Source organism: Hemiscyllium ocellatum, chromosome 12, assembly GCF_020745735.1.
Source record: "Hemiscyllium ocellatum isolate sHemOce1 chromosome 12, sHemOce1.pat.X.cur, whole genome shotgun sequence".
In the NCBI taxonomy this organism is placed as follows: Eukaryota; Metazoa; Chordata; class Chondrichthyes; order Orectolobiformes; family Hemiscylliidae; genus Hemiscyllium; species Hemiscyllium ocellatum.
In genome coordinates this window covers 22,487,087-22,506,297 of record NC_083412.1, presented here as the reverse complement: position 1 = coordinate 22,506,297, position 19,211 = coordinate 22,487,087, and the positions used below count along the sequence as shown (strand labels likewise).

Genomic DNA, 19,211 nt, shown 5'->3' with positions numbered 1-19,211 from the left:
CTGGGTTTCTGAAACTGAAATCAATTAGTTGTCCTGAAAGAAAAACACAATGGCCTTCAACATTTGCCCCACCGGTCATAAATCACCCCTGTAAAACAATCTTCCATTAACACTCTGCAGGTCTTTACTCTTTAACACGTACCCAAACACAACATTTGAACTTGTTAATTTTTTAAAACTCCAAGAGAAGTAACCAGCTCCATGATTTTAAAATCCAAATTCTAAAATGGATGTTCATAAGACAACTTTCATCACAGTATTTCGTTTGTTTGTAAAGTTTTGGGATATTGAGGTTATGAAAGATGCCACAAAAATGCATGTTTTTTTTTGCCTCACTGTCCAAAAGATAATTATTAATACAATTTGATTTAATTAACTTTGGCTTTCCTTTCACCATTTGGAATGTAGCATTGGTGTATTTCTGGTCAACAAAACTACAAAGAAATTTGAGATTTTACTTGGACTAGAAAACAGTAACTTGCCTTGACAATGCCATCAAGCATAGACCACGTGGCCCCTAAACCTGGCTTGCTATTCAATACAATTTTGGCTGATTTGATTCTGGTCTCAACTCCACTTTTCTGCCTGTTCCCCATAATCTGGGACTCCTTTCCTCTATCTCGCCCTTCTGATATACATAATTCTAAAGATTCACAACCCTCTTCAACTCCTTCTTAAATGGATGATCCCTCACACTGAAATTATGTTCTATAGTTGTACCTTCCTCTACATAACGTGTGATTCAGCATGTATCCTTGTCAAGTTCTCAACATCTCAATAGGATCACCTCACTCGTATCAAAAGTCCAAGCTGCTCAACGTTTTCCGTATTAGAGTATCTCTTCATGCAGCAATCAACTTTGAGAAACTTCTCTGAAATGCCTTAATGCAAATACATCCCTTCTTTCAAAAGGAGACCAAAACATTGCACAACATTCTAGGTGTGGTCTCACCAATGTAGGTAAGTGAGAGCTGGAGCAAACGTGTTTGTTTGCTTTACAGCTTTTACCAAATTCAGTTGTAACATTGAAAATAGTTTCTCATGCAAATGACTGATAAGGAATGTCTCCTGGTTAACTATTTACATTTAAATGCACATCATAGTTTTGGTAACGTTTTCTAGCACATACATTATTATTCAAATATTCAGTGCCATCTATCTATAAACAAACATCAGTCTTTTGGCTTATTTTGATTTGCAGAACTCTGACTTTGGATATCTAATTTTAACACTTAAATTGTGGATGTAACCATTTAGAATGAGAATTCTGCAATGTGGTTATAGAGTCAGGCCAGCAGTTGTGCTTGAAGCATGGCATTACTGATTTCAGTATCTCCTGCAGTACTTACCATGAGTTGGACTAACAACTTAGATTTTGCAATCTGCTATTTTATAGGAGATTGGAATTATTTTGACAGCTGATTGGTGAAGATGATGGTCTCCATCAATATGCCCCACTAACTCTGAATGAGCATAATACCTGGCAACCAGTCCAAATGCCAAGCTGGTATGAAGATCCAATATGTCCCCATAATTCCTCTGGAGCCCAGAGGATGCTTTGGCCTCGCAAGAACTGATGCAGCACATTATCCACCACGTTCAGTATCCAATGTTAAAATCAAGTTTGAAAAGCCCCAATTTCAGGCATGTTGCTTGACCAATCAGCAACGTTCCCAGGAAAATAAGCACAATGATACCTTGAGTGCCTCCCATCTATCCCACACAGGCTTGAATCCCTCAAGATACTTGGAACTCGGGTGGCCTAGAGTGTCTACATTCTCCACTTGATGATATACTGCTTACTGCTAATGTGCAAAAGCTCACAACTTCCAATGAGGACAGCTTCAGAACGGGAGACAGTTTTCTCTGTCAGATTTATGATTCAGTGATCCAGCTATCTTTCTTAACTCTTCAATGAGACACTCTTTTATTTTTAAAGTTGATTTTTCTTCTTCAAGGCGTTGCAGTTTTTCATGTATTTCTGTTAAAGGAAAATAAGGATTTTATTGGAGATAAAATTTATGTTGTACTTTTCACAATTGGTAATGTTATTGGGGTGGTAATCCAGAGCCCCAGGCTAATGTGCTGTGGACAATGGGATTGAATCCTACCATGGCAGTGGGTGAAATTTGAATTCAATAAAAATTTGGAGTAAAATGCTAGTCTACTAATGGCCATCATCTAACCACCAACAATTGTCATAAAAATCCATCTGGTTCATTAGTGTCCTTTAGGGAAGGAATCCTCTAATTCTTATCTAATCTGGCCTACATGTGACTCCAGACCCACAACAATGTGCTTGACTCTTAACTGCCCTCTGGAGAATAAATGTCAAATTAGACAATGACATCCACGTTCCATGAATGAATTTAAAAAAAACTCAGCCCAAACACGCTCCAGTCAATAAGGTAGTTCTGGAGTGTTAAATATAAGTTAAATTTATAAACATCATAATCCTGCAAACAATGATGAAATAATGAACAGATAATTATCTTTTAAATTTAGCATTAAATATTAAGCTAAGAATTTTGTGTGTGTCTCTCTCTTCATAGATGCTGCCCAATTTAGTGTTTCCAACATTTGCTTTGATTTCATTTATTTAACAACCACCAGAATTTGCTTTGCAAAACACAATTCTTACCAGATTGGAATTCTGACAGTACATGAAGTGAATCCAGAGTCCTAAGTATATTCCACGCAATCTCATACTCTGAAAGAAAAGGGTGAATGATGGAGTTAAACATAATCCATTGTGCTGTAGACTTTGATATCAATCACCAAACATGAATGAAATTTACAACATGTTCTGGTTTTAAAATTTGTCCTTCTGAATTAGCTTCATTTTTTTTAAAAAAGTAGACAAAAAAAGGTTGTCTTGCTAGGCATGCAGGACTTAATATACCAGGGTAAATCCCTGACTAATGCTTAGTCTACAGTGCATTTCAGAGCACCAAGTTTGAGTGAGAGGAATGGCTAAGGATTTTCTTGTCAGACAAGCATTGATTGACTTCCATCCCTAGCAATGGAAAATGCAGGTGGGGTCAGATGAAATATAGTTCTGATGCTCATTATGATTTCTAAACCTTGCTGACAAACACTATCTGGGTTTAGAGCTACAAATAAACACATAATAAATTTTACAAGTTATTTTAACTGTTGTAATAGTAATATGATATAGACAGAAGGCTTGTATTTTTTTTTGTCCAGTGCCTTTCAAGACTCCAAGTGCTCGCAAAGGGCTTTAGACTTTTGAATTGGAGTCACTGTTATGATAAAGAAATGATGACAGCCAAAGTTCCAGAAATGTTATGAAATAAATGACCAGTTCATCACTTTTAGGTGCAGATTGAGGGATAAACATTGGCTAGCATATGCAGATGTCCAATTTCCAGTTATTCAAGATAAGTGTATGCTGTGTTTTACTTTCAGCTTCAAAGATCAAATATGGATCAGTTTAACATCTCATTCAAAACATAATACCTCCAATAATACATTACTTGAGAATCAATCTAGATTACGTGCTGTTTAGTATCTGTGTAGGTTTTGAATACTTGACTGTATGATTCCCAGTTACACCACTGAGCCACAACTGATTTTTTTCTAAACTCATTAATCCAATATAATGCAATGCGGGTCTCATTGGTAGGCCAACATTTATTGCACAACAGTTATTGCATCAGCATCATTAATACCAGATTTTACTTCATTCAAATTTCACCATTTTCCATGGTGAGACTTGAGCCCATGTCCTCAGAACAATAGTCAAGGGCTCTGGCTAACTAGTGACTTTAGCATAACAAATTGTTGGATATCAGAGAAAAAAAATGAAGCAGCAAGTGGAAAGCTGCGGACCAAGTGTAAAGCAGATATCTCTAGTAATGAGAGATTCCACTATCAAATTTGTGAAGTCTGAAGCATAATCTTAAGCATATCTTGGAACAGTTTGACAAAGAGGCATTTCATCTGGCAAAGAGAGGGATTAGAACTGTTTCTGTGTTTTCATTTGGGAATTTTCTTTTAGTCTTGCAGCACATCTGTCGGCAAATTGAGTTACACAGGATCTCCTCAAAGGTCTGGAAGCCCTGCTTAACAGGAATTTGTGGGCAGATTTGATACATCATTAATGCATTGTAACTGTCAATGTGGATTGAAAGGTGTGAGGTACAGAAATTGAACAGAATCTGAAGGCTTAATGAAGCCTTTTTCAAGTAATATAGTTATAAGAAGAACTTCGTAATCCTGTAGATAGTAGAGGAATAGGAACATCACATCCTTTCACCCCTCTGATGTTCTGTACCTGTCATTATGCCAATGATGGTTGCTTGATCCACAGCAGATAGAAGTGTAATTACAACAGCACAGTGCTAAGGTATAGTACTTGTACAACGCTATAGAAACTTACTGAAACAAAAAAAATGAAATGAAAATATCCTCTTGAATAACTCATATGCTTTTTCTTTAAAGTTATCATCTTAAAAATATTAATTCAGATTTAATAGAAACTATAAAATCTACATTCAATTTCAACCACCTCAGTCAATATAAACATACCCTTATCTGTGGCATCTCCATTAATTATATTTTGCTGAATGACATTCAGATCATTCTGAATTTTCTGGAAGATCATCTCCACACACTGAGCTTCTTTGCATTTCCTCCAGAATGTGTCTGCTTGTCCTGTAACTGTTCAAACACAATTGGGAATTAATGTTAACCGCACAGAAAATTTGACATCAAATCAGTCCACGTATTGACTAGCTTCCTGCAATACACCCTCTTACCAGGAGTCTTCATTACTGCATCTGAAACCTTCCCTAATTCTGAGACATGCATTTGATAAGGGAGAGGCACAAAAAAGGTAAAATAGAGAAAAGGTAGAAGCTAAATTTGGGACAAAGTTGATCAGCAAAACACATATGTTTTGTATATTGTGGTCAGTATCCACATTTTGGACAAATGTGAATCTAATAGAAAGCTCAGAGTTGCTGAAAAGACAACAATTTCATAGTTTCTATTGTTTCATTTGAAATCAGGTATCCAATGAGTTTAATGGATCCACGCTCTATGGTTAACTCCCTCAGGGCAATTAGGAGCGTTAGTGCTGGATAGATCTTTTAAAACAAAAGATACACCCAGGAACAAATGAAAAGGAAGGAAAGAAAATTACAAGTGTAGGTAGCTGTGTTACAAGTGCAAAAAGCACAAATAAATCTTTTATTGTCACACCATGTGACGTAACCCAACTCTCCGTTCTCTGTTATTCCAGGTTTTATGCATTCCTATGCTATAATCTTCTCAAAATTCAAATTGCACTTGGTTATAAATAATCAAAACAAATGGGACAGAATCTCTCCTAACTGCGCTTACCAAAATGTTCTCCTCAACTCAAATGTCTGCAGTAGATGTGTCTTGGAACGTAGCACAAGCTAAAGTGGAATTTAATTAGTTACTAAAGCATGGTGACAACTACAGTTCAGGGAGATAATCTGAAACAGAATGGCAAGGCTTCCAAAATATCCATATCAATGTTTTATTGCCAGGGCTCTGCAATGAGATTACCAGCTTGACTCAAATTAGTTCCATAAATACCAAGACTTTGCCATATCTAATTGTTTTGTTAATAGTTCCCTTTCCATAATCTTCACTTGTCTGGCTGAAAAATATATTCCATGTTCACCACAGCGAACACTTGCCAACAGACAACAATGGGGGAAGAATATTGCCAGGGAATTAACTAATATCGAAGCAGACAAAAGTCTATTCAGAAACCAAAACATCCTATTGAGGATCTTTACAATACCTGGAGGAAACACTGAAAGTGCAACTTCCTTCCTAGACATTTATCAGCAAAGTAGCACCAGGCAAGAACAAGCACTGAACCTGAACATTAAAATGATAAATGAATAATATTTTATTGAACACAGGATAGCAGAGATGAGTCCTTCAAGTAGTCATGCCACCTGATAAAATGAAGAATCAAGAAGAGTAATATGATTTCTTGAAGCCTGAGTCATTTTTAAAAGAAATACTTGATGGCTCACAACATAGTTTTCTGCTTGTACTTGGGGTCTCTTCAATTATCTGCATTCCGACTTCTTGCTGTATGTCTCCAATTTCCTCTTGGACTTCTTGCTGTTTCAAAAAAAGCAACTCTTAGCAAGTGAATTACTGGCTCCCTGGCTCTAAATCAAATCTGATATAGATATACTGGGTCTAAAATAAGACAGTCGTCAGTATAATATGGTTGGAACTTGGATCTATGGTTCTTCAAACTCCACTATTCCAGATTTACCTTGTATCAGGTCTGTTATGTCATAGACTAAACTAATTCAAATACTTAGTCTTCATCGTATCCTTTCATCATCTGGGTATCTATCAGCATGTCGCTTTGTTAAGTTGCAGTGTCTTGTGGAGTTACATTTTGATAATTATTAATGGTGAACTAATGTTGTTCTGTAGCAGCAAACTTTAGATATATCAAAAACCCAAGATCAAATCCCTGAACATCTCACACAGGGTTGAATCTCAGTTTGGATCTCAAGCTCTGTACATCAAGGGAGGAAACTGAATTCCACCACATATTATGTCCTGTTTAGTCTGGCAGAGATGTGGGAGAACAGAATTTCAACATAATTACAAAACATTTCAATATAAGTACAAAATATTTCAACATAATTACAAAATGTTTTAATTTATCAAACATACTTGGTCTAAATTTGTGCTTGCATCACTGCAGCTTGCATCGTTTGGCTCACGTTCATCTATAAAAATAAAGATCAATCCGTGTGAGACTTTTAATATACAACAGTTAATTTTTTTGACAACAGTTCCAAAGCACTTATTAAAGAGATCTCAAAGCAACTGATCTGCTCTTTTTCTAAAAAGCTTCTGGATAACCAGCTAGAAGTCTCCATGCAGTCATCTTGCAGATTTGGGATGAAAAAGAACTCTTTCCACGACGCCACATCCTATCCCACCACTTTACCAATACAACAAATATTCTTGTCTTCCAGAGAGATGAATCATGTTCTGGAAACCACTGAGTATCTTCGTGTTTGCTACAGTAGGAAAAAAATCTTCACATGCATTCTCCAGAATCACTGACTTCCTGTCACTATTGGATGTGCAGCACCATTGACATTAATGATTAGGAGGAACTCACTGCCAATCGTTCAAAATGATGACAACTTGTCCATCAGGCTGCACCATCACACTTCAAGTCCGATGGTTTAATGAGGCAGAGTGGTGTCAGAAAAGGATGCACATCCTGGATTCTGGATCACACTACCTTACTGGACATCCTGCCCTGTGTACATAAATATTTATGGGTTGAGAACTGGCCTGTTCAGACACATGAAAACTAAAATGTCCAGCCCTGTGGGGACATCATTCTCAAATTGTGGGACAGCCGATGAGAGACAATAGTAAACATCAAAGGTTAAAAGTAGGGGAAGGTTGAGGCGGCACAGTGTTTCAGTGGTTAGCACTGCTGCCTCACAGCACTAGGGTCCCAGGTTCGATTCCAACCTTGGGCGACTATCTGTGTGGAGTTTGCACATTTTCCACATGCCTGTGTGGGTTTTCTCTGGGTGCTCCAGTTTCCTCCTACAGTCACAAAGATGTGTACGTCAGGTAAATTGGTTATGCTAAATTGCCCATAGTCTTAGGTGCATTTATCAGAGGGAAATGTGTCTGGATAGGTTACTCTTTGGAGGGTGGGTGTGGACTGGTTGGGGTGAAGGGCCTGTTTCCACACTGTAAGGAATCTAATCTAATTTCTTTCATTATTTCACCTCTTAATTTTCTTGACATGCACTTGAAGGGTTAAGGACATCAAACTGAGAAGAATGTTGTCATCAGTGAAGCATTATTCTGCTTGCCTTGTCTAAATTATTTTAATTTTCCAATTCATCTTCTTGTGGTCTTTGTCTAGTTGAAAGAACGTAAAAACAATGACTGCGGATGCTGGAAACCAGAGTCTAGATTAGAGTGGTGCTGGAAAAGCACAGCAGCTCAGGCGGCATCTGAGGAGCAGTAAAATCGACGTTTCGGGCAAAAGCCCTTCATCAGGAATACAACTGATGACAGGGCAAGATAATAAAAACAAAGAGCTGAAGAAACTTTAAAGTAAAAGAAAGAACTGCAGATGCTAAGGATCTGAAATAAAAACAGAAATTGCTGGAGAAACACAGCAGGTCTGGCAGCATTTGTCATGGGAAAATTCACCTTTCGAGTCCCGTGACCTCAGAAAAGTGATTTGCTTTGCTGGAGAAACACAGCATGTCTGTTAGCATGTGTGGAGACAGAAACATGGTTAACATTTTAAACTTAATATGACTTCTTCATAATGAAAGACAGGCAAAAGCATAATGATTTTTATGTTGTTTGCAAAGTAAGAAACACAAATAGAACAAAAAGGAATGTCAGGGAAAAGCGAGTAGTTTATAGGTCAAAGGTGTATTCAAACGGTAGAACATAGGAGTAGTAATAGTTGTCGTTCTTGGAAGAAAGGGGCGAGGACAGAATTGTGGAAAATGGAACCAGCTGAAGGCTCATGCTAACCACAGTGTACAGGAATCCTTGGTTGAACCTATAGTGGAAGGGAATTGTTGGAAATGGACCAGGTGAAGGTGAGAGTGGAAGTGTGAAGCAAAAATGATACATTTTCCAGTTGCAGCCGAGAATAGGATTTATGGACACTTAGGAAGGTGAAAATGTATTAGGAATAATCTGCATGGTTTTGTGCAAGGAAAACCATGTCTCACAAACGTGATTTGAGTTTTTTGAGTAAGTTTCTAAAAAGGTCGATGATGATAGCAGACGTTGTTTACTTGTATGTTAGTAAAGCCTTTGACAAGGTTCCGCATGGTAGACTAATTAATAAAGTTAGGTCACATTTGATTCAGGGTGAGCTTGCCAATTGGATGCATAATTGGCTTAACGGCAGGAGACCGAGTAATAGTGGAGGATTGCTTATTGGGCTGGAGGCCTGTGACCAGCGGTGTTCCACAGGGATCGGTTCTGGGTCCTCTTTTGTTGATCATTTATGGAAATGATTCGGATGGGACTATATAAGGCATGGTTAGAAAGTTTGCAGGTGTCACTAAAATTGGTGGCATAGTAGTCAGTGAAGGTTTTCTAAGATTATAAAAAGGACCCTGATCAAATGGGTCAGTGGGCTGAAAAATGGCAGATGGAGTTCAATCTGGATAAATGCAAAGTATTTTGGTACAATAAACAGGGTAAGGCTTATACAAGCAATGGTAGAGCCTTGGATAGTACAGTAAAACAGAGGGACCCTGGGGGTGCAGGTACATACTTCTTTAAAGTTTGTGTCAAACAGACACAGGTAGTTAAAAAGGCATTTGGCATGCTTGCCTTCATTGCTCAGTCCTTTGATTATAGGAGTTGGGGTGTTATTTTGAGATTTTACAGGACATTGGTGAGACCTCTTCTGGAATACTGTGTCCAGTTCTGGTCACCCAGTTATAGGAATGATATTATTAAGCTAGAAAGGGTTCAGAAGAGATTTACCATGACGCTGCCGGATGTGGAAGGATTGAATTATGAAGAAAGGCTGTATAGGCTGGGACTTTGTTCACTGGAACGTAGGAGGTTGATATACATAGTCACCTTTTCCCTAAGATGGAGAATTTTAAGACTAGGGGGCACATTTTTAAGGTGAGAGGAGAGGGACTTAAAAAAGGCTAATGCATACAATTCTTTTGTTTAGACAGAGGGGATTCACGTGTGGAATGAACTTCCTGAGGAAGTGGTGGATGGGGTTACAATTACAATGTTTAAAAGACATTTGGATGGATACATGAATAGGAAAGGTTTGCAGGGATGTGGGCCAGGAGCAGACAGGTGGGACTAGTTTAGTTTGGGATTACGTTCAGCATCGACTGGTTGGACCAGTCAATATAAGTCATCTATGTATTGAAGAAGAGTACCAGTTGTCAGAGGGTGCCCAAGTAGGACTGGAACAAAGAATGTTACACGTACCCACAAAAAGACAAGTGCAAGTAGAGCTCATGCACGTATCCATTGCTTTTGTTTGGAGGATCTGCATCCAATTGTTCAATGAGAGAACAAGTTTACCAAGGCTAAGGGTGGTGGCGGACAGGGTGTGTTCAGGCCTCTCATCAAGGAAGGAGGAGAGAGTCTACAGTTCGTCCTAGTGAGGGATTAATGAGTAAAGGGATTGGGTTCCCACTAAGAAGAGGGAGCTGTCAGGGCCAGAAAATTGTTGAAATAATGTCAGGTATCAGAAAAATCAGGATTGGAGGTTAAAAAGGTTCCTCATGGGAGACTGGTTAGCAAGGTTAGATCACATGGAATACAGGGAGAACTAGCCATTTGGATACAGAACTAGCTTGAAGGTAGAAGACAGAGGGTGGTGGTGGAGGGTTGCTTTTCAGGCTGGAGGCCTGTGACCACAAGGATCGGTGCTGGGTCCACTGCTTTTCCTCAGTTACATAAATGATTTGGATGTGAGTGTAAGAGGTACAGTTAGTAAGTTTGCAGATGACACCAAAATTGGAGGTGGAGCAAAGAAGGTGAAGCCAGAATACAATGGGATCTTGATCAGATGGGTCAAGGGGCTGAGGAGTGACACTTGGAGTTTAATTTAGATAAATGTGAGGTGCTGCATTTTGGAAAGGCAAATCAGGGCAGGACTTATACACTTAATGGTAAGGTCCTGGGGAGTGTTGTTGAGCAAAAAGACCTTGGAGTTTAGGTTCATAGCTCCTTGAAAGTTGAGTCACAGGTCGATAGGACAATGAAGGCCGCGTTTGGTATGCTTTCCTTTATTGGTCAGTGCACTGAGTACAGGAGTTGGGCGGTCACGTTGCATCTGTACAGGACATCTGTTTGAGCACTTTTGGAATGCTGTCTCCCTCCTCTAGGAAGGATGTTGTGAAACTTGAAAGGGTTCAGAAAAGATTTTAAAAAAGGTTGCCAGAGCTGGTGGGTTTGAGCTATTGGAAGAGGCTGAATAGGCTGGGGCTATTTTCCCTGAAGTGTCGGAGGCTAAGGAGTGATGTTATAAAGGTTTATAAAATGAGAGGCATGGATAGTGTAAATAGACAAGATCTTTCCTTTAGATTAGATTAAGCTAGATTCCCTACAGTGTGGAAACAGGCCATTTGGCTCAACAAGTCCACACCGATCTTCCGAAAAGTAAAACGCAGACCCATTTCCCTCTGACTAATGCACCAAACACAATGGGTAATTCAGTATGGCCAATTCACCTAACCTAAACATCTTTGGACCGTGGGAGGAAACCAGAGCATCGGGTGGAAACCCATACAGACACAGGGAGAATATGCAATCTCCACACAGTTGACAGAGGCTGAAATTGAACCCGTGTCCCTGGCGCTATGAGGCTGCAATGCTAACTACTGAGCCACTGTGTGGATCCCAGGACTCGAGGGTATAGGTTTAAGGTGAGAAGCAAAAGATTTAAAAGTGACCTAAGGGGCAACTTTTTCCTGCAGAGAGTGGTACGTGTATGGAATGAGCTGCCAGAGGAAGAGGTAAAGACCGGTACAATTAAGCATTTAAAAGGCAACAGGATGGGTATATGAATAGGAAGGGCTTAGAGGGATATCGAAGTGCTGGCAAATGGGACTAGATTAATTTATGATATCTGATCGACATGGAAGAGTTGAACCGAAGGGTCTGTTACTGTGCTGTACATCTCTATAAAAGAGGCTTGATAAAGGGAAGGGAAAAAAGTCAAGATAGAAGGAAATAAGCTCAGTACAGCTGAAATAATATTTTTCAGAGCAGTCCTCTTTGTGAATTTTGGGAAAAAGTTGAAGCTGGCTATTCAGTGTTGTGGGGTTATGAAGCAGAGAGCTGTGGAGGAAAGGTTTCAAGAGGAGACCAAGTCAGTGATAAAGCTGGAAAAGGTGGCTTAATATGCATTTTCTAATAAATTTAATGTGGAATTCAGGAGAAATTTCTTTACTCTGATCAGATTGCGAAACTTGGTGATGGGGGCAAACAACTTCAATCCTTTCAAAAGAAAGTTAGACATAAATGAAGCAGAAAAGCAAATAGAAAGGCTGGGAATGGAATGGGAGGAGGGATGCATGGAGTATAAACATCAGAATGGACCAGCTAGGCTGACTGGTCATGGAGCTATTATAATCAACCCTCTCAGACTTGAATGTGGATCTTCTGGCTCAGAGGAAGGCACACTACCATTGCACCGTATGACCACAATTAACAGGTCATGTAATCCAACAGGACAAAGAATCTGCCACACTATTTAAAGTGGAATAAATTCTGAAGTTTAAGTTCTAAACAAGGTCACTGGACCCAAAATGCTATCTATTCTTTCTCTTCACAGATGCTGCCAGACCTGCTATGGTGTTTCCAGCAATTTCCATTTTAGATTTGCAACTCAATGCTTAATTATCATGATACTCTGAAACATGTATCAAAAGCATCTTTGAGTTGACTGTTTGCATTTTAGCTCAGTTAATTAAGAACACAATAAAACAATTGTACCTGAAATGAGTGGAGAATCAGGGTGTGCATGCCTGGTATTATTGGTCTAAATGAAAAACAATGTTTCTTTACAGTGAGCAGAAAAATAAACAAGCACTATTAACTTAAAACAAAACCTACTTAATTATACTTTACTGATATTTAATTAAAATTTAAAAATCTACTTAATGACTGACTGATAACCAAATGATTCAGATTTAATGGCCTCCTTATGCATCATGACAATTCTGGGACTTAAGACCGCAATGAACTAGAGGGGAGAATTATTTCCATGCAGCAAATGATGATGATCTAGGACATACTACCTGAAAGGGTAGTCATGGGGTAATTAAAAATGGAATCATTTTCAGGGAAATAGCAGGGAGTGCGATGAATTAAGTGATTCTTTTCGAAGACCTTGCACAGAAAGGATTGGTTGAGTAGCTTGCTCCTGCACTGCAGAGTTCAAATAAGCACATTTAGAAACATCATGAAATTGGAAAAATTCATCTTACACCATTTATTTCAAAGGAAGCAACTAGCCTCAAAACACTGGTAGTAGCAAACAGAGGTACGCTGCTGGACAGCTGGTTTGTGATGCAGAGTGACACCAACAGTGTGGGTTCAATTCCTGTACTTGAGGCTCAGGTCACTATGAAGGACCCACTTTCTCACCCTCCCCCCTCATATGGGGTGTGGTGACCCTCAGGTTCATTTAGTTTGAAGGAGACAGCAGCCCTATGGCCCTCTGGGAATATGGTGACTTTATTTTTTTACTTATACTGCTGTAGATACCTGCAGATATAAGTTATGCATGACTCACAGCATCTTCAGTTGGATAGTGGATCTTCTAGATTGTGAGAAGTTCAGATCAACTTCAGTTGTACCAGGTCAGTCAGTCAACCTGTCAGGAAGCACCTTTTTTACACAAAGGTCCATGAAAAATCAGGAAATCTCTCCCATAAGACAAACCTCTGGGGGAAGGCCAGTTGAATATGATAAAACTTATTTGATAGAATTTTGTTAAGCAAAATTATTAGGGGGATCATGAACCAAGAGGGTAAATTAAGTTGAAATACTGATCCAACTACAGTTGAATTAAACAGCTGAACAGCCTTGTTGCTGGAAGGACTGAACGGGTGACTCCTGTTCCCACATTTAATTTTTCAGCTCAACAGATAAATCTATTACTTACACAGAAGATTCAATTAGAAGTGCTTGCCACTAAATACTTCAACAATGAAAACCCACAATTGAAACACTTCTCAGTAAGAATTCTAGATCAAGTTACCCTTGTTTTTGTCAGATTAAACTGTTCAATTCATCATGGATGCCATATTAGCCATTACTTGGTCAATCACTGAAGTAATGACATATGAAGGCATCATTTCTGACACTAAAGTTTGTTTCTTCCTTGGTCATATTCTAACATACCTCTTTCAACGGAGTTCCACTTTGAGTATTCTGAGGACTGAATGTGCAGAGCAAGGAGGGTGAGCTCTCTGTTTCACAGGGAAGAGAAAGAATGGTTAAAAAATGAAGAGAATACAAATAAGATCAAGACTCTTTGGCATGTCATGGGAAAATTGTACAATTACTAAAAAGCTATTTACCCCTCAGTGAAGTGTATAAAACTAAAAAAAAAGGACAGTTATAATGTTCAACAGGTTGATAGCCTTGGCTCAGTAATAGCTATCTGAAGTACTTCGGGAGCATTGTAGTGTTGGATGGATCATCCTTTGGCTTAAATGTGTCTCATCTGCCTCCAAAGATGGACATGATAGCATTTCAGTGAGAAACAGGGGAGTCTTCTCAATGTGCAGGGAATTTAACAACATCAACAAAAAAGCTCTGACCTTTGACCTTTCCTGATGATATTTCTGTTTGTGGGAGTTTGTCAGTCCTTCTATTCTCCAGGCTGAGAGCAGGTCAGTTCACTTTCTAAGTTCCTAACTGGCATCGAAGTACTTGATTTACTCCAAAGTCCTGACATTTCATGGCAAGTCAATTCTTAACCATTAAAAAGACTAAGTTAGCAGAATTGTTGATAGATGTTTAAAAAGCAGAAACATGGGAACATGGAAATTTCATGGAAATAGCACAACAAAGGCTAAATTATTTGCTGGCTGGATCAGAATAATTTAGTGCAAAGGTCACTAGAATAGCTGGCAAGGGAAATGTTTCTGCTATCCAGGAATGCTTTTGTAACTGGGAATTAAGAAATATACATCATTGAAACAGTGGAAGAGTAGACCTGAATGGAACCTCTGAATCTGGTGAAGAGAGGTCAATGCTGTTTGTGGGTACAAATGAACAAAATAATCCATTGCCTAGAAGTTGGTACTTGATAACAAATACAAATAGCATCTCACACAATGACCTGCACTGTGGGACATGAGTAAAAGCAAACATCTCTGCTCCTAATCATCAAAATAAAAGTTGTAACACAATTTATTAAATGAGCACTGAACAACTCATCAACTACTGGGAAACCTAAATAAACAAAAAGGTTCACACCCAAATTAAAAGGTTGGTTTTCAGCCTGGGTCGCAAGTTGCCACAGCAACCTGCAACATTTGATCATTTGACTTGCATTTCACCAGATCGCAGTTGAGTTACTACATAGCAGATCTAAAGCGGTTGATGCCTGTCCATCAATTAAAGAAAATAAAGGTTGACAAAACTAAATTGCTACTCCTTGAACTTTCTAACCAGATGAACAGATTTTCTTACAGCTCAAGGATATAGGGCAAGAGGTAGCATCAAACCTCAACCAGTTTAGGTTGAACAAAATGATACAAAAATATTTTAAAAGTGGACTCTTTCAAGTGGTAGTGTTCTGGAAAGAAAAAAAAACTGGCAATGAAATTTAAGTCTTTTATAATTAATTTACATAAATATGGGCATTGCTGGCAACCCCAGCATTTGGTGGTAGTGACAGGTCATCGTTCTGAATCCCTGTAGTACGCATGGTGTAGGTAGACCCATAGTGCTGCTGGGAAGGGAGATCCAGGATTCTGACACAGCAGTAGTGAAAGGGCAGTGATAGATTTCCAAATTAGCATGGTATGTGATTTTATGGGAACTTGTAGTTGATAGAATTCCCATAAATCTGCTCCTTATCATCAGGCAGAAGGTACCGAAGTATTTGGTGTCTCATGGCCAGATTGTGCAAATTTCTTCCTCCAAGCTATCAGGTTCCTTAACACGGTACAATTGGACTGTTTCCCATGTGAAATTCTTCGCACGACTTCGAATTGTTGCTAGAAAAATGTCTATTATTCATCATTCTTCTATTACACTGTAACTTGTGCGTTTTGTACTTCTTATGCACTTTACATTGTGTACAATTGTGCAGTTTGTACTGTCCATGTAGCACCCTCGTTCCTGGAGGAACGCTGTCTCGTTTTTACTGTATCAGTTGTATGTGGTAGAAATGACAAATAAAAGCTACTCTCTCTCTCTTCAAGATGGTAGAAATTATGCATTTCAAACACACTGTCAAAAGGAGTCTGGGTACATGCCCATTGTGTAGCTTTTAAACATATTATCTTAAATTATGACCGTTGAGATTCAATCAGTTCATGAATAGGTGTACACTGTATATAATATTATGATTTTACGTTAGTTTTCATTTAAGTCTTTGACAAGTAAACATACCATTTGAAGGGTCAGTCTCGTTTTCTGCAAAAGAATTGGACTGAAAGCATCTCTGCAAAAAAGATACAAAAGTTGATATGGCGAGCTAAGTACAGAACCCAGTAATGAATCACATCCCAGTGTTAAATTTGGCTGTTACATATGTAAACCAATGTATTGTTTACTTTCAGGTGAATCAGTCAATCGTGCTTTGCCTTATTGCATCATCTAACATTACAATCTTCAGAAATTGTTACTGCAGTCAGTAAAGTGGCCTAGTCAGTCATTTCAATACATGTCTGGAGATATGTTGAAGGACTGACTACCTGAGATGGACATTAGCTCGCAGAATTCCTTACCAGTATAATTTTAAGTAGAGATTTAATAACATTGCCATACAACATTGATATTGATATCACTGGCCAAAGAGAAGGGTCTTACATGAGGAAAACAGTAGTAACACCACACCAGCAACATCCCAAAATTATTCAAAAGATGAATAACCATTTTATTTTGTGACATTGGTGAAGAGTCTTTTTTGAACAATATTGGATAAGATTCATTCTAACCTGGAACTTCCACAATCCCCATTATCTGTTATAAGTGAAGTGGACAAATTCAAAAATTAAGCTATTTGACACTACTTAAGGTAAAGTTTACACAATGACGTTACCTCCTTGTCCTGCATTTGATCACCACCTTCAAGCTTCCTCTGTTTTGAATCATTTGCTGTGTGAAGTTAACACAAACAGTGACTGTGAGTTGATTCGTTTCTTAATGAATTTGGTTTTATCAACATGATTTTATGCAAAAGACTTTACCTGCACATATCTAATCAAATGATCCAAATTCACTTTATTGTTTTATATATAATTCATTTTTTTAAAAACAGAACAATTCACCTGTTAAAGAATCATTATACAAGAGTATTTGAAGGAAATTATATTACACAGCTTGTTGTGACTGCAGGGTGACGATTATAGGGTAGAGCCACTAATGACTAGAGTTGTGTTTATGTTGTTTTGAGTATTGTAAGTACTAGCTAAGTGTATTAAATGAATCATAAGTTAATGCTGTCAGCAAAGAAAAAAATATATAATTAAAATGGTTAATTTGGAGATGGAAGGTTGTAGGGTCACTGGAGACCTCTCGGCATAGTTTCCACGTCTACTGTGAATCATGCAAGACACAAGTACAAACGGGATGCCACCTCATTTTGTTTTTGAAACATATACTGATTCATAAATAATCTACAAAAACAGTTTTCAAGTCAGATATCCCAGAAAGTATGATCAAAATATCAAAAATATTGTTTTTTAAAATATTACATTTCTCACTTGAGCATTGCACTCTCTGGTGCTTCTATCCAAATGTAAAACAGGGTCAAGAAATTATTTACTTTCCAATATAAGATACAATGGGTTCTATAAAGTAACAGACCTTCAGGGTACCACAGCACACAGTCTTCTCTCCAATTATATTATGAGCAACTTGAGAGGAAAATAATAGTGGAGTAAGAAGCAGCTCTTAAATGACAACACAGAGACAATAGCAAGCTTTATGTTAATTATAGAAAAGGTCATAAGTATGGTTAAAAAGGGTAAAATGAATTGAAGAAAAGCTAGGATTTGATTGGCTACAAGTTGAACTGAGGAAAAAAAAACACCAACTATTTTGACGAACAACAATATGAAACAGCAAGTGGAAAACATTTAAAATGCCAGAGTGCAAGGTATACATAATCTGCTGAAAGGAAAAAAAAATAACAGTTTATTGCCCATTCCTAATTGCCTACAGGCTAGTTAAGAGTCATCAATGTTGCTGCGGGTGTGGAGTCACATGTAGACCAGACCAGGCAAAGATGGCAGATTTCCTTCCCAAAAGGACTTAAGTGCCACCCAAAAGGGCAGCACGGTGGCACAGTGGTTAGCACTGCTGCCTCACAGCGCCAGAGACCTGGGTTCAATTCCCACCTTGGGCAACTGTCTGTGTGGAGTTTGTACATTCTCCCCATGTCTGCGTGGGTTTCCTCCGGGTGCTCCGGTTTCCTCCCACAGTCCAAAAGCTGTGTGGGTTAGGTGAATTGGCCATGCTAAATTGCCCTTAGTATTAGGTGTAGGGGAATGGGTCTGGGTGGGTTGCTCTTTGGAGGTTCAGTGTGGACTTGTTGGGCCGAAGGGCCTGTTTCCACACTGTAAGTAATCTAATCAGTGAACAATCAACAAGGTTGTAAGACTATTCATTTCAGATTTTTACTGAATTCAAATTCCACCCTATCTGTCGCATTGGGATTCAAGTCTGACCCCCCAGAACATAACCTGGGTACATGGATGATTAATTAAGCTATATTATTACTAGGCCATCACCATCCCACTAGTAGGTAGCCACAAATGAATAAAGATAGAAAGATAAGAATGACATGGAATGATGAAATTAGTAATGAGTTAAAGTGTATTTAAAATAAAAAATGAATAAGCTAAACAAATTAAAAACAGTTTGCAGATAGATGAAATCCGTGTGCAGAAGGGAACAGATAGCAGAGGTATTTTTAATCGTAATCACGTGTTTGAAAAAAGATGCAGTGCCAGAGGACAGGTGGAAAGGTAATGCCATTCCTTATACTGAAGGAGGGGACAGATCATGCCAGGAAATTATAGACCAACCAGCTTAGCTCAAAGGGAGGAATAAACAATGGAACAGAAGAAAATCTCAAAATCAAAAATCTAATAGTGAACAGTTAGCAAAGAGAAAATTTGAGGAGGTAACTCTGGAGAATGACAGTGCAATAGATGTAATTTCTTAAGATTTTATAAGGCTTTCCCATAAGATGTCTCATAACAGATCAATAAATATGGTCAGAGAATATTGACTCAGCAGACATGTAGCATAATGAATTGTTGTTTGGCTTCAAAATAGAATGCAGACAGTGGAACTAAAGGTAGCTATTCAGAGCAGTAAGGCGTGCCAAGTGGAACGACTGCTGTTCACAATTTACATTTATGATTTGCACTTTGAAATCAAAAAAATCTAAATTTACAGATGATACCAAACTGGATGTGGAAAGGCTGTTG

The 19,211-nt window shown here is 38.4% G+C and overlaps 1 protein-coding gene across 1 annotated transcript in view; it reads right to left on the bottom strand.

The window, feature by feature from the left end:
* Positions 1–1,245: 1,245 nt before the first annotated feature.
* Positions 1,246–19,211, bottom strand: part of LOC132820972 (uncharacterized) — a 62,944-nt gene continuing 44,978 nt past the window's right edge. The window contains exons 7-15 of the mRNA XM_060833391.1: positions 16,814–16,869; positions 16,162–16,213; positions 13,936–14,003; positions 12,523–12,568; positions 6,706–6,761; positions 6,042–6,132; positions 4,552–4,683; positions 2,642–2,710; positions 1,246–1,981 (exon numbers count right to left, since the gene is read on the bottom strand). Coding sequence (XP_060689374.1) covers positions 1,845–1,981; positions 2,642–2,710; positions 4,552–4,683; positions 6,042–6,132; positions 6,706–6,761; positions 12,523–12,568; positions 13,936–14,003; positions 16,162–16,213; positions 16,814–16,869 — 707 coding nt within the window. The 3' untranslated portion in view covers positions 1,246–1,844. The remainder of the gene's footprint in view (positions 1,982–2,641; positions 2,711–4,551; positions 4,684–6,041; positions 6,133–6,705; positions 6,762–12,522; positions 12,569–13,935; positions 14,004–16,161; positions 16,214–16,813; positions 16,870–19,211) is intronic.